This window comes from Tamandua tetradactyla, chromosome 5, assembly GCF_023851605.1.
Source record: "Tamandua tetradactyla isolate mTamTet1 chromosome 5, mTamTet1.pri, whole genome shotgun sequence".
NCBI classification, from domain to species: domain Eukaryota; kingdom Metazoa; phylum Chordata; class Mammalia; order Pilosa; family Myrmecophagidae; genus Tamandua; species Tamandua tetradactyla.
Window position 1 is genome coordinate 13,207,656 of NC_135331.1, and position 16,309 is coordinate 13,223,964.

The 16,309-nt window shown below is 35.4% G+C and overlaps 1 protein-coding gene across 2 annotated transcripts in view; it reads left to right on the forward strand.

Moving 5' to 3' along the window:
- Positions 1-16,309, forward strand: part of PTPN11 (protein tyrosine phosphatase non-receptor type 11) — a 117,348-nt gene that overhangs the window by 26,880 nt on the left and 74,159 nt on the right. For both annotated transcript variants that reach the window (XM_077159891.1, XM_077159892.1), the window contains exons 2-5: positions 1,155-1,277; positions 10,723-10,917; positions 12,592-12,784; positions 16,154-16,270. In XM_077159891.1, coding sequence (XP_077016006.1) covers positions 1,155-1,277; positions 10,723-10,917; positions 12,592-12,784; positions 16,154-16,270 — 628 coding nt within the window. The remainder of the gene's footprint in view (positions 1-1,154; positions 1,278-10,722; positions 10,918-12,591; positions 12,785-16,153; positions 16,271-16,309) is intronic.

A 16,309-nucleotide genomic window follows, 5' to 3' on the forward strand; every position in this document is an offset into this window, starting at 1 on the left:
GGTTACAGCCTTCAAACTTCTACCCACAAGTTTCAGCATTCATTGATGATTCTTGCCATAACTATTGCTGTGATGGTTGCCAGATTGAAACTTTCTGATACTATCATTCCTTCTACATTTATTATTTGTGCTTTTATTGCAGAGAACTTTCCCTCTTTTGCCATGTCTTTTAAAATCAGTTTTTTAAAATATTAACATCACTAAGGGCTGTTGGTTTTGTATTTCATTCAATGATTTATAATCCATTAATATCATTGTTTATTTTGAAGTTCAAATTGTCCTTAATTTGGTCAGTAGGAAGAGCTTCAAGCTGGCTCCTGTATCCTTTTGGCATGTCCTCATTATTATTGGAACTCTTTCTTACTCAGGCACAATAAGATGTTCTAGGCTTATCTTCTTTTACTGCCCCTGCCCTAGAATCAGCCATTTCTTCTAGGAGTTTAGGTTCCTTTTAATGGAGAATGGTATTTAGAAAGCAAAATAGGAGTGCTAGATATGCTAGATTGCTATTAGGTGTTGTTGCTTCCAGGCCCTTACACAAGAGAGAGCCATTGTATTGTATACAATGTATACAATACATACATATATATGCATATATATACACACATACACAAACATCTGTATTTCTTTATCAGTATATCTATCTACATATATACATTAAAAACTGTAGTTATGTGATACTTCCAATTTCATTATAACACCACAGAGTTTATTCTGACTTTCTCCCTTTCCATATTTGTATCTCCTCCTTCAACAGTGAGAAATCTGGTTCTCATTATCTTAAATATATTTACTTATTAAGTAATTTATTTACTTACTTGCTTTTTTGTTTTTTATTTGCTTAATCCCACTCCATGTGCTTAATCTCCTGACCATGTGGACTGTCCTTCTGGGCCTGGCCTCACCAGGTACACTGGCTTTATACCCCCAGCTCCAGTCCCCATCAGCCATACCTCCAGTACCACCTGCTGTGCGGGCTGGATTCCAGGTCCCTACCAAGGAAAATGCAGGGAGGGGATGGCAACTAAGAGATGCGAGAACAGTCTTGATTTGTATTTTTATCAGCTACTCATAAGGTATATTATCGGTGATGGTGTGAAAGTAGTGCTGACAAAGTCCTTTGTTTTTCACTCCACTTCTCTCTCTCTTTTAAGATGGTTTCACCCAAATATCACTGGCGTGGAGGCAGAAAACCTACTGTTGACAAGAGGAGTTGATGGCAGTTTTTTGGCGAGGCCCAGTAAAAGTAACCCTGGAGACTTCACACTTTCTGTAAGGTAAGAAAAACACAGTATCCTGAGAGTGTTTTCCAGATAGGAAGTGATAAAATCACACTTGTACAGCTAGCTGTCCTCATTTTGAGTTGGAAGGCCTGTTTGTGGCACTGTTAGGAGACCATGCCGTAGCACTGGGTCACAGATCAGACGTGGGGTTTGGGGAGTGGCTTGCATGGGCAAGCCAAGAAAATTGTCTCCTTCCTGAAAGACCCCTGAGGATGAGTTGGCATGCTTCATTTGAGTTCTTATGTTCTTAAGGCCTCCAGTGCTTGATCCTCTTTCTACTCCTCTGGAGCCTGATTCCCCACATTTTTCTTCCTTCTGTTTCTTTCTTACTTTTTTCTAACATTTAGAAGCACTTATTTTATGCAAAAAACTTTAATATGATTTTGTGTACACAAAAAGTACACACATTACCTATGCTGAGCAATGCCAAGAAACATAATATATTGATGCAACAGTTGTCTTCTAAAATAAACATAAAAACTAAGCCCAGACTGCCAGACAAAAACAGACTTATTTCCATATAGAAATCCTAAACACTTCCAAGTTCCTTACAAAGCTGCCAAAGTCCAAATATTTCTAAAAATTGCCTTATTTTTTTTACATCAATAATAAGAATCTGGTGATGTCTTTACTACTTTAAAATTCCACATATTCCAACATACTCGCAGGAGTAAAAATCATTTTAAAGTGATATGCTTTATAAAACAAACGACAATGTGTACATTTATTGCAAATTATATTTAACTAAAATGGAGGGAAAGCAATAAAAGGAAGTGTTTACTACTTGCAGATCAATAATAATTTTAATTATTTTCTCATCCTGGTAAAAATCAGAAAGCAACATTTATAAAACTGCCATCACATCAATTTTCATGGCAGGGAATTGAAACCTGTACATCTCAGTTTTGCAGAAGAGTAGGCAGGCAGAAAAGAATTACACATAAAAATGTCCAAAAGGAAAAACAAATATCTGATCTCCTTTCTTCTTAAAAATCAATTCAGTAGACTTCTATTTTTTCTTGTGTAACATGATAATTCCTGGCTCTAAAATTGATGAATTTTCAGTTTCAGTGTAAGGACATTGTGTTACTTTCTTTTAAATAAAAAAATTCAGCATGGAAATTAATAGTGTATTATCCACTTTAAACTACAGAAATGCAGGAACTGGAACCAAGTGTTGAGCAATTTACTTAATTATTGACTTTTCATAAGAAAAGTCTGGGGGAAGGAGTAGGGAAAAAGAGTTGCTTTTTGGCCTCTCTTTCAAGTGTTTTTTTTCTTAATGGAAAAGCTTTTTAAGAGTCTTTCTCCATAACAATTTTCATTTTCAAGAAATATAACATTCCTGAGGAAGTTGTGGTCCCCTTTGTTCTCCTGCCAGTCCCATTCTGCATCCCACCCGCCTTTCCCAAGAGGAAACCACCATTGAGAAGTTGGCATATATCTTTCCTGAACATTTTGTTTGCTTATACTGCATTGTTGATAGATCAACAATATAGTTATTTTGTGTGTTTTTCGAATTCATATAGTTTTATGACATATGCATCATTCTGCAGCTTTAACTTTTTTTTTTGGTTTCATGTTAGTACCTATAGATCTATTATTTATTTTAACAATTATATATTATATAGTACAAATATATAATATAGTATTCCAATATATAGTACTCCAATAGTGTGACTATACCATTATTCAGTCTTCTATTGATGAAGATTATTTTCAGTTTGTAAAATTTTTCTGAACAATATCACAATGAATATCCTGTTACATGTCTCTAATCACATGGAGTTTCTCTAGAAATTGATGTTCTCCTATATGCTTAGCCTCCTTATCCTAGCTTAATCTAGGAGCTAGAACTGAACTGCTTTGTTAAGGTGTGTTCTAGTTTGCTAGCTTCCAGAATGCAACACACCAGAGATGGATTGACTTTTAATAAAAGGGGATTTATTTCATTAAAAACATGTAGTTCTTCAGAGGAAAGGCAGCTAACCTTCAACTGAGGTTCTTTCTAACATGGGAAGGCACAGGGTGATCTCTGCTGGCCTTCCCTCCAGGCCTCTAGGTTCTAACAACTTTCCCCAGGAGTGAGTCCTTTCTGTCTCTCCAAAGGCCTGAGCTGAGCTGCAGGTGCTGAGATGAGGTATGCTGAGCTGCTTAGGCTGTGCTACGTTGAGCTCTCTCATTTAAGCTTCCAGCCAATTAAATCAAACATCATTGCAGCAGGCACGCTTCCTAGCCAACTGCAGATGTAATCAGCAACAGATGAGTTTCACATGGCATTGGTTCATGTCCACAGCAATAGAACTAGGCATCTTCACCTGGCCAAGTTGACACTTGAACCTAACTACCACAAGGTACTTTTTTTAAAAAAGCACTTTTCATTTTGAAATAATCTCGAACTTACAGGACAGTTGCAAAATTAATAAAAACCCATACAAAAAATAAAACCAAAAACCCATACAGAAGACTACAACATACTTTCATCCCCCCAGATACCCAGATCACCAATTTTAACATTTCACCACATTAGCCGTTATCATTCTATTTACTGAATCTGTCTTTCCCTCCATCCACCCATCTGTCTGTATTAAGCTACTTTTTTTTTCACAGTTTAAAAACATATTTTATTGAGAAATATTTACATACATACAATCCATACATAGTATACAATAATGGCCCACAATTTCATCACATGGTTGTGTATTCATCACCATGATCCTGTTTAGAACATTTGCATCACTCCAGAAAAAGAAATAAAAAGAAAAATCTCATACATCCCATACCCCTTACCCTTCCCTCTCATTGACCACTAGTATTTCAATATACCCAATTTTTTTATTAATTAAAAAAAAATTAATAACGAACAAACAAAACAATAAGATATCATTCCATTCTACATATATAATCATTAATTCTTAATATCACATAGTTGCATATTCATCATTTCTTAGAACATTTGCATCGATTTAGAAAAAGAAATAAAAAGACAACAGAAAAAGAAATAAAATGATAATAGAGAAAAAAAGTTATACATACCATACCCCTTACCCCTCGCTTTCATTTACCACTAGCATTTCAAACTAAATTTGTTTTAACATTTATTCCCCCTATTATTTATTTTTATTCCATATGTTCTACTCTTTTGTTGATATGGTAGTCAATCTACCCAATTTTTTACCCTTTGTCCTCCCTGTTATTTATTTTTTATACTTTTTTTTTTTTTACTCATCTTTCCACACCCTGGATAAAAGGAGTATCAGCCACAAGGTTTTCACAATCACACAGTCACATTGTAAAAGCGATATTGTTATACAGTCATCTTCAAAAATCAAGGCTACAGGAGTACAGTTCAACAGTGTCAGTTGAGTTGTGTTCAGTTTCCCTCGAGCCACTCCAGTACATCATAAACTAAAAAGGGATGTCTATATAATGCGTAAGAATAACCCCCGGGATAATCTGTTGACTCTGTTTGAAATCTCTCAGCCACTGAAACTTAATTTTGTCTCATTTCTCTCTTCCCACTTTTGGTCAAGAAGGCTCTCTGAATCCCATGATGCTGGGTCCTGGCACATTATGAGGGAGATTTACACCCCTGGGAGTCCATGTCCCGCATAGACAGGAGGGCAGTAAGTTCACCTGCTGAGTTGCCTAGGGAGGCCATATATGAGCAACAAAAGAGGTTCTCGGGGGTGGCTCAAGCATACTTGTAAGTAGGCTTAGCTTCTCCTTTATAGGAATAAGTTCATAGGGACAAACCCCAAGGCTGAGGCCTCAGCCTATTGAATTGGTTGTCCCTATTGCTTGCAAGAATACAGGAATTCCCCGGATTGGGAAGTTGAATATTTCTTCCTTTCTCCCTATTCTCCCAAGGGGACTTTGCAAATACTTTTTTATTCTCTGCCTAAATTACTCTGGGATATATTGGGGCATCACACTAACCTGGACAAACCAACAAGATCTCACGCCCTATTCAATATTCCATATACTTACGGTGTTCAACTAAACTGACCATACAAGTTAAAGTAGGTAATGGGCTACCCAAAGTATAAATTTTGTACCAAGTAAGCATCTCTCCCTTTGGTCTCACATAGAGGTTGAAGTTTTAAAATATGGACTACATCAACCTTTACCCTCTATTCTGATTTACCTTAGTCCTATCCAGATCAGCTTCATTTATAATTCTCATCGAAGTCTGAGTTTTCACCATTTTTAACAGTTGCTGTATGGGGCAATGCTGACTTTCATAGCTTCAGAGCTCTAACTCTGAGTCTCAGGTATCACATAAATACCTAAAGTTTCTGAGAATGACCAGGTTATACACAAATAGGTTAGTATCTCAGAATTTAGAAATAACAGTTACAACTCCTGAATATATGTAACTGCTGTAAGAGCAGTCTGTCTATATTAATGTACTTTTATTATTATTTTAAGTAAAGTAAAACCTGTTCTTGAGGATTTATGTAGGATATATTTGAAACTTAAGTATTCCCTTTTTGGCTTCGATTAGTTTCTTGAAAGGTCCCTATCATTCACTTTTACTTTCCATTTACTGTAAGAAGTGGGTGGATGACTTCACATGTCTCTTGGGCTTATCTCAGCACAGACTTCTCTCATCTAAAGTTATGTGACATTTGACCTGTAAGAATTTGGATGGAAATTATAATAATTACAACTATGACAATGCTGATGATAGCAAACATTATTGAGGAGTTGCCATATACCAGACCATTGTGCTAAGCACTTTATAGTTGTAAATACTAGTTAGTATTTCAATTAATTCTCACAAACGTCTGTGAATAAGTGCCATTATCATCTTCCTTTCATAGATGAGGAAGCTGAGGTATAGCAGTTAAGTTACCTATCTGGAATCTTACAGCTATTAAGTGGCAGAGCCCAGACTTAGAACTAGTGTTTATTTTTTCCGAAAAGCTTTTCCTAGGTTTTTAATTTGAAAAAATTCAAACCTTTAAAAAAGTTGATACAGTGTGCAATTTCCCTTCTTTTACCTGTTAACACTTTGTCATATTTGTTCTTTCTCTTTATAAGTATGTTTATGTGTATGTATTTTTATATATATATATATATATATATACTTTTCCTGAATCTTTTTATTTTTTGTTCTTTTTTTCCCCTGAATCTTCTAAAAATGAATTGCAGATATCACAACACTTATTTTTACCTGTAAATAATTTACCGTGTATCTCCTGTGTGCCAGGAATTCTCTTGTATAACCACAAAATTATTATATCCAAGAAATTTTAATAATTATTCAATAATATTGTTTAATATGAGGTCTATATTCACATTTTCCCTGTTATCTCAAAAGTGTCTTTTGAAGTAGTTCTCTATCCCTAGCCTGACCAAATTCAGGATCTTATATTACATTTGACTGTTATATATCTAGAGTTTCAGATCTTGTTTAATGTAGAACATTCTCTGCCCTACCCCACCCCGCCTCTTGTCCTTAACATTTATTTATTTATTTATTTATTTATTGCTTTTTGGCATTGATATTTTTGAAGAAACTTGACCAGTTGTTTCATAGATTGTCCCCCAGCCAAGATTTGCTGATTGTTTCCTCATTTTTAGATACAGACTCAACATTTTTGTAAGCAAATTATTTGGATGATATTGACTCCATCTCATTGTTTTGTGTTTGCATCAGGGACTCATAATATGTTTGCCCCATCTTTTGGTGGTGTTCAGTTTAATTACTTGGTTAAAGTGTTTGCCAGATTTTCCTGTCTCATAAAGGTACCTTTTTCCTTTTATAATTAATAAGTAGTGGAATAATACTTTGTATATGTTTGAATATTCTGTTCCCCAACACATTTTCATGCAATGCTTTTAAATGTGTAGATGAATTTTGTCTGAATAAATTATTATATTGGTAATGGAAAAATTTGTATTTTTCTAATTTTGTTATTCTACATTTATTAGTTGGCATTCCTCTGAAAAGTAGTGCTCCACCTACCCTTTTATTTTTATTTTTGAGTATCAGTATGGACTCAGGAATGCTTTCTTTTTCACCAGTATGTTACATTTCATTGGCATTATTCTTTTTGATGTTCAGGTTGACCCAGATTTGACCAGCATGGCTCCTGTATCCTTTTCTTCCCCCTTTTATTTATTTATTTTTTATTTTATTTTGTTTTTTTCCTACATCCTTTTGAAATGTCTCTAGTAGTCTTTAAGTATTTCTCTACTTTCTGCTCAGTGAGATGTCCCAGGCTACTCTTAATGTTTTCCTCAGGGTGCATGGGTAGTTCAGTGGTAGAATTCTCGCATGGTGGGGGAGACCTGGGTTTAATTCCTGACCCAGGTCCCTCTCCCCCCAAAAAAGAGTTGTGAATAACACTCCCTATGATATTCATATCATGTATCTACCTCTGTGTGCCTGTCTATATAGATATACATATATGTGGAGAGACACATAAAAAATAAGTTTTCCTCTTCTTAGCATGGACTCACTCATTTCTCTAAGGAACTTTAGTTCTTTAGTTGGGATGCTTTTTACAAACTGAGAACAAGATGGTAAGTATGTTTATGCTTTTGGGTGCCAGTGCCTCTAGGCCCTCTCAGTGGACAAAAGTGGAAATAACATTTACATATTTATAATCATCACGTACAAGGGAAGCCCAATAAGACAATATGTGGATTTCTCAGGAGAAACCATGGAAGTGAGAAGGTAGTGGTATGACTATTTAAGATTCTAAAAGAAAAACTGCCAACCAACAATTCTATATCCAGCAAAGCTGTCCTTCAAAAATGAGGGGTAGATTAAAATATTTTCACTTAATCATTGGGAGAATTTGTGATTAAGAGACCAGCTCTGCAAGAAATACTAAAGGGAACACTACAGGCAGATAGGAAAAAGCAGTAGAGAGAGGTCTGGAGAACAGTATAGAAATGAAGACTGTCAGTAAAGATAAAAAGAGAAAACAAATTACATATGACATAAAATCTAAAAGACAAAATGGTAGAAGAATGTATTCACTTTTTTTTAATCCTTTTTTATTTATTGGTTTATCTATCACCAGACTCTAACCATCACACTCAGTGAATTTTAATTTTCATTTCTCATGCTTGAAGGTGGACATCTTTTCATAAGTTTAAAAGGCCATTGGTATATCTTTTTGTGTGACCTTAGAACCAATGCTTTTAACATCTGTAACTATATGTTTCATTTAAAAAAAATTAGTATGGTAAAGTGTTTCACTTCTTATATATTTGTTTATATGTGATATGTATTACAGACACTTTACATGTGTGCATGTGTGTGTCCATGTGTGCATGTGCGAGTGTATTCATATATGCTTTTTGTTCTGATTCTCTGTAGAGAATGACACCTGCAGGTGATGTCAAAACCTTTTTGTTATGTGTCCTTGCTGAATATTTGATGATTATTTTGCCATAAAGGAAGATCCTCTTTTTAAAACATTTAAGGAAAAATACAAGAAAATTCTTTGCCTCTGAGGCAACAACTATCTTGAATTTTATACGTATCTCTTTAGTACGTTAAAAAGGAAAAAATTAGCATAAATGTGTGTATCCTGAATAATATAGTATTATTTGTGTGTGCTCGAATTTATATAAATGGTACGAACTCAGCAAATCGTTCTGCATCATGCTTCTTTCACGTAGAATCATATTTTTGAGATTCATCCATGTTGCTATATATTGATGTAGTCTGTACCTGGAAAAATCTATGTTTGTATTATGTCATTAAATAAAGGCCCAGGTGTTAAAATAGAGTCAGGTGTACTTGGAGGAGAGTATCACCTGAAGTGCCTTTTTTACCCCTTGCAAAAGGTTGTCATCAAAAATTAAAAGTAGATATTGTCAGTAACATTATGAGGTAATAGTTCTTTGGTCCTTAGTTCCTTTTTCCTTTATTATTTGTTCTAAATACATTTGTATTTCCCAGCATCTTCATTAATAATGCTACAAGGTTAGACTAAAAGAAATAAACGTCAGTGGTTACCGTTTTGGTATTGCTAGATTCCTTGGGGTCCACAAATGTGGAAATGGGTATACTGGAGATTTCTTTAGTGATTCGGACAACCAGATGGAAATCACAGTAAAACTATTCAGACTAACTAAAATGACAAGTTTTAAAAACTTTTGGCAGTGTTATGTTAGCTCAGTGGGACAGCACATTAGCTATCTCATGATGGACACACTATCAATTATATGTGTCCTTAACATGGTTTTTAAAGATATAATTATATATAGTATCTTTTTTAATTCTTTTATTTTTTTAAACAAAACAACGTGCAAACATTCTTGCATGTGATCATTCCATTCTTGGTATGTAATTAAAAACCCACAATAGCATCACCATGATCATTTCTTAGAACATTTGCGTCAATTCAGAAAAAGAAATACACAATATATTTTAGTCTCTGGTTCCCCTATTTTTTTCTATACACTTTACCATGCCCTTTCATTGATCACTAGCATTTTAATCTACTAAGTTTATTTTAACTTTTGTTCCCCCATTATTTATTTATTTTTAATCCATATGTTTTACTCATCTGTCTATACCGTAGATAACAGGAGCATCAGACACAAGGTTTTCACAATCACACAGGCACATTGCGAAAGCTATGTATATATAGTATCTTAACATGTATAATGAGAAAAGTTTTGATGAATGTGTTTATTCATGTACCCAACATTCCAATAAAAATATAGAACATTTTTATTGTCCTGGAAATTTCCTCTGTGCTCCTTTCCAATAATTTCACTCCTCCCTAGAAGCAAGCAAGTCCTATAGGCCAGTTCTCTTTATTCTAGAATTTCATATAAATGAGGTTGCTCAGGATATACTCTTTTGGTCTGGCTTCTTTCTCTTAACCTAATATTTTGAAATTCATTCGTCTTGTGTGTGTATATATATATATATATCAATGGTTTGTTCTTTTTTTCTTATTAATTAGCAGTGGTCCATTGTTTGAGTATGCCACTGTTTGTTTACTGTTCTGATAATGGACATTTGGGTTTTCAATTTTTTGCTAATATGAATAAACTTGTTTTACAAGTCTTGTTGGCCACATATTTTAATTTCTTTTGGGTGATGCACTTAGGAGTGGATTTACTGGATCATAAGGTAGGTATATGTTTAACTTTAATTATGTATGACCTTGATCAATTAAGGATGGGAAAATTATTGTCACTTAATGTATATAATTTGGCAGCTCCAATCTTTAAAAAAAGGGAGATGTACAGGAGGAAGAAACTAATATATAGAGTCTTTTACGTTGGCATCAATGGCTGTGATGTTATTTAACCCACAGCAATTGTTACAAGAGAGGTATAAAGTCTTTTCCTGAGTTTGTTTCAACATTTGGGTAAAATCTGATATGGAACATGAGACCCATTTTTACTAGTATAGCTCTTTATTTATTTATGTTTCTCTTCCAATGGACTATTTTAGAAGAAATGGAGCCGTCACGCACATCAAGATTCAGAACACTGGTGATTACTATGACCTGTATGGAGGGGAGAAGTTTGCTACTTTGGCTGAGTTGGTCCAGTATTATATGGAACATCACGGGCAGTTAAAAGAGAAAAATGGAGACGTTATTGAGCTCAAATATCCTCTGAATTGTGCAGATCCTACCTCTGAAAGGTCAGTGCCATTTTAGTAACCACTGTGCCTGTGGTTTCTACATTTTCCCTTGGCCACGTGTGTCATACACATGTGTTATGGAGATTTGGCTTGCATCCTTTTCTCAAGCTGCAATCTTTAAAGCTTTACTAAAGGAAGAATAATAGGATCAGATTGTTTTCAGAGGGTCCTTTTCTTGCAAAAGCTTCACTGTTATTTATACTCATTCTATCCCTGTATATACTTGGTACATGTAGTAATTAGAATTTTATTGAACTTCAGCTGATAGTCTTTGAGAATTATTAGGGAAAAACAAAGGATAATGGAGACCAAAATAGCAGCAGTTTTCTGTGGTAAATCTCCATCAGTTATTCAGCAGTATCACCAACAGATGTCAGTTTAAGCTAAGAAGTGGAAAATCAGGGAACTGAGCGTCAGAGTTTTCATCAATTCTTTTACGTTATATCCATAAATAGGAGAATGACCTTGCTTAAAGGAAATTGTATTACTTTAGAGATCTTTCCCCTAGGGTTGGAACTTACCTGATAAAAGCTGAGGCTTGATTTATTTGTGTTGACTTTATTGGTTTTCTAGATTCCCAATCTCTTCTCTGACTCAGAGAGTCTCTTAGGGACTCTTCATTAGGTTTGTGTGTTTTTTATTCTTCAGGTACTTTTCTATTTTTTTGACCTTCCACCTTTACTTTAATGCTATTGTGTGCTGGTAATCTGTTGCTCCAGCTATTACTGTAGCTTCAAGCAGATGTCTGTCAACCCACTATTTATTTATGTTTCTCTAAATCATACAGTTTATTTAATAAATTTTACTCTGTTCATTTGAGTTCAGATGAAAACTAACTCAGAGTATATCCTTTTAATGAGGAGTCATTAACATTATCTGCCATGAATAGTACCTTACTTTCTTACTATGTTAGGATGTTTTCCATAGTAACTTAGAGCAGTGTTGTCTCAAAGTCAGTCCTTGGATGGCCTACGTCAAGATGATCTGGCATATGAATAAAAAATGCAGATTCTTGGGTCCTGTTCTGACTTAGTGTATTAGTATCTCTGGTTGTGGAGCCCAGGCATCTACATTTTTAGCAGAATCCCTCATTGCCACTCCAAGTCTTATGTGCATGAAAGTTTAAGATGATAACACAAACACATTACTAGCAAATTTGGAGGCTATTTAAGGGTAGGTTAGAAATATGGGATAATTTGGAATGTTTGAATTAATTTAAAGTGAAGATCCTTTATTTATCTAGTTTCACATCCCAAATCAAGGACAGACATTCAAAATGTTTCTCTGTCTCTACCGTACCTTTCTGTTATAGCTTCATTAAATGGCTATGATTGAAGAGTTCATCCTTTTAGGGTTGGGCAGTGGAAAAATGACAAATTGCTTTTGTTTTTTTGAAGATGGGAGATTTAAAAGAAAAAGGGAAAGATGGAGAACATTTGTCTCCAAATGAGTGTGGATTCATTTAAGAAATTTTTATCGTCATTCTAAACTTCTTTGTCATTTTTCCTGACAGCTGAGATGCAAGTTCTGTCTGTTAGGGATCAATTAATCCTTTGGAGGGATGTGTTTGTTCTTAAATTGTGCTCAGGAGTGCGACTATGAATGGTTGTTTTGTGAAAGAATGTTGGGAACCCATGACAGAACTACAGTTCATTTTCATTTTTAAAAATTTAGGTGGTTTCATGGACACCTTTCTGGGAAAGAAGCAGAGAAATTATTAACTGAGAAAGGAAAACACGGTAGTTTTCTTGTACGAGAGAGCCAGAGCCACCCTGGAGATTTTGTTCTGTCTGTCCGCACTGGTGATGACAAAGGGGAGAGCAATGATGGCAAGTCTAAAGTGACCCATGTCATGATTCGCTGCCAGGTGAGTCCCAGTTGAACTGTGAGTCTGGTAAAAAAAAATGTCTGCTTTGGATGATTTTTCTACTGGGAGAAGCTGAACACCATTATATCCAAAGCCAGAGTTTCTCTGCTTATTTAGTCAGAATTTCTTTGCTCATTGCTAAAAGTGCAGAAGGGCTTCTACAATTTTAGTAATGGTTTCATCATTTTGAAATTCTATTAAGTTGTTTATTTCCCGTCTATCTTGGACAGATTAAATTATGCCTCAGGGCATCGCCTTCTGCCCTGTGGTGTCCACTGTGTGAGTCTGGTTGAACCTGGAGTCTGCCTCCAAGTCTCAGTTTCTAAAGTGGAGCCTCAAGGTCTCAGGTCTTTCTTAGGGTTATTACAGTCTCACCTTCATATTATATAGACCCTGTATGAAGGCTGTAGAATTGAACTCAGTATTTCTTGTTTTTAAGGTGGCATCTGTATCAAGAAGATTGAACCTTTGTTTTGATATAGTTTCCTAAATAGAAACTCTCTAACCTCTTAGTACTTTAGTTTTTCAATTAAAAAAAAATTTTATAATAGCCTTATTGAGATATAATCATTATACCATACAATTTGCCCTTTTCAAGTATACAGTTTAGTGGATTATATACAATTTAGTGGAAATCTCTGGATTTGCCTATTCTGGGCATTTCATGTAAATGGAATCATATATGTGACCTTTTTTTTTTTTTTAGTAATTCACAATATCATCACTTAGTTGCATATTCATCATTTCTTAGAACATTTGCATTAATTCAGAGAAAGAAATAAAAAGACAATAGAAAAAGAAATAAAACGAACACAGGAAAGAAAAAAAAAAAAAGATTATACCTACCATACCCCTTACCCCTCACTTTCATTGATCACTAGCATTTCAAACTAAATTTATTTTAACATTTGTTCCTCCTATTATTTATTTTTATTCCATATGTTCTACTCCTTTGTTGACAAGGTAGATAAAAGGAGCATCAGACACAAGGTTTTCACAGTCACGCAGTCACATTGTAACAGCTGTATCATTATTCAATCATCCTCAAGGAATATGGCTACTGGAACACAGCTCTACATTTTCAGGCAGTTCCCTCCAGCCTCTCCATTACATCTTGAATAAGATGTTATCTACTTGATGCATAAGAATAACCTCCAGAATAACCTCTTGACTCTGTTTGGAATCTCTCAGCCATTGACACTTTGTCTCATTTCCCTCTTCCCCCTTTTGGTCCAGAAGGTTTTCTCAATCCCTTGATACTAAGTCTCAGCTCATTCTAGGGTTTTTCTCAATCCCTTGATGCTGAGTCTCCGCTCATTCCAAGATCTCTGTCCCACATTGCCAGGAAGGTCCACACCCCTGGGAGTCATGTCCCACGTAGAGAGGGGGAGGGTGGTGAGACTGCTCGTTGTGTTGGCTGAAGAGAGAGGCCTATGTGACCTTTTTTTAATGTATCAATCGATGGATGTCTGGGTTGTTTCTACTTTTTGGCTATTATGAGTAATGCTGCTGTGAACACTTGTGTAAAAGTTTTTGTGATATTCTCTATTTGATGAAACATCATTCTCATGCTTTCTTTTAATTTTTTAAATGTGATTTCTTTTAGTTCTTAGAACATATTTATACTAGCTAATTAAAAATCTTCATGTAGTAAATTCAGTGTTTGGACTTCCTCCAGGGCAGTTTCTATTGGCTGCCTTGTTTTCCTGTGTATGGGACATACTTTCCTTTTTCTTTGCACCTCTCATAAATTTTTTTTGAAAACTAGATATTTTAAATTTTGTGGCAACACTGGAAACTGGAAGTCTCCTCTTCCCAGAGTTTGTTGTTGTTGCTGTTTGTTTATTTAGTGACTTTTCCTGAACTAGTTCTGTAAAGTTTATATTCTTTGTCATGTGCACCCCCTGGCATCTGCTCAGTTAGCAAAGTGGTCAGTTAATGATTGGACAGAGATTTCTTTAAATGCCGTGAACCAAGTAAGCCTCTCAGCTTTGAATAGAGGGTTCTGTTTGTGCTCCAGCAGTTTACAACTCTGCCTTAGCCTTCACTTCCTGCTTGCACAGAGCCTCAAGGTATGGCAGAGTGGAAGATTAGGGCCCTCTTGATTCTTTCTTGGATTTCACCCAGCCTTGCCATGTGCACGTGGCCTTCCAGATTCCCAGGAATATGTTGGAGGTTTTTCCAAGCCCCTTGGGAATATTCCTCAGAATTTCCTTTTTATGTGTTGGTCAGTTCCTTATTTGCACAAACTGATAGTACATCTTCATTCAGTGCCAGTATTAGACAATTACTGCTGGTTGTTTTTGATACCCGCCCCCCCCCCCCCCTTAAGATAGGGCTATTCTCATTGAGTGAACTCTGAGTCAAGTCAAATAAAGATAAACTCTAAAAATGAGGCTCTTCCAGGGAACTGCCATATGCCAGATAATGACATTTCCCTGGGGATAGGGATCTTAGGGGAGTTCCAAACCCATTCTGGGCCCCTCCAGTTGTGCTCGGCTGCTTGTTTTCATGGCTACTCTTTGGTTGCAAGGATGTTGATTTTCAAGGCTAGTCTGAAGCTGGGGAGAGGTTGATGGGAATAGGGCAAATTGAAATGTCACAGAATTCTCTGTTCCTACCAAAATTCAGCCATTTTTCCTGAATAAATGCTCCTCAAATTATCGTAAATTCATTTTGACAATTTTTGCCAGTGTTCTTGTGACTTTTATGGAGGATCAGATTTTGAGAGGCCCTTATCTTTTCATTTTGGAAGTACTTCTCCCCTCTAGTTTTATTCTGAAATAAAGGATAACACTCAAATATTTTCATATATAATTTCTAGCATTTTGTATTTTCTGAGTTTCACTGTTTTCCTTAAATAGCCTATTCTGATCTTCTTTTCAGAAAAAATCTCCTTGTCTCTGTTTATAATTTCCCTTTTAAATTTTCATGAGATGATGAAAGTAATGATACGTATACTGAGATTTAGTATTGCCTCACCCGTCTCAGAGTTTGTTGTGCTTTGGAAGAAAATAGCTACTTTCCTTTTATTTAGCAGCTTTATTTATAGTCACTTAGCATAGACAATAAGTAAATAGTAAAGAATACATTTTTTTTCCATTTCTTTAACTGTTTCATTAACTTAGGAAGGAGAAACTTTTTTATGGACTAGTAAATTCTTGATACTTTTTTAGAGCTCCTCACAATGAGCTCCTTCTCATTGGATTAGTTTCTCTATTTTTATCATCTCCGTCACTTCCTTTACATTTTATTTCTCTAGCTGTTTGATCTTTACATTTCTGGATAGAAGACTGTCTCTATACTTCAGTTGAGGGAAACATTAGTTTAACATAAAGATAATTAAACATCATTTCTTTGCCTTGAAAGGAACTGAAGTATGATGTCGGTGGAGGAGAACGGTTTGATTCTCTGACAGATCTCGTGGAGCACTACAAGAAGAATCCCATGGTAGAAACGCTGGGCACGGTACTACAGCTCAAGCAGGTGAGCAAAAGCTCCATCTCCTTACTGAGTGTTAAAATC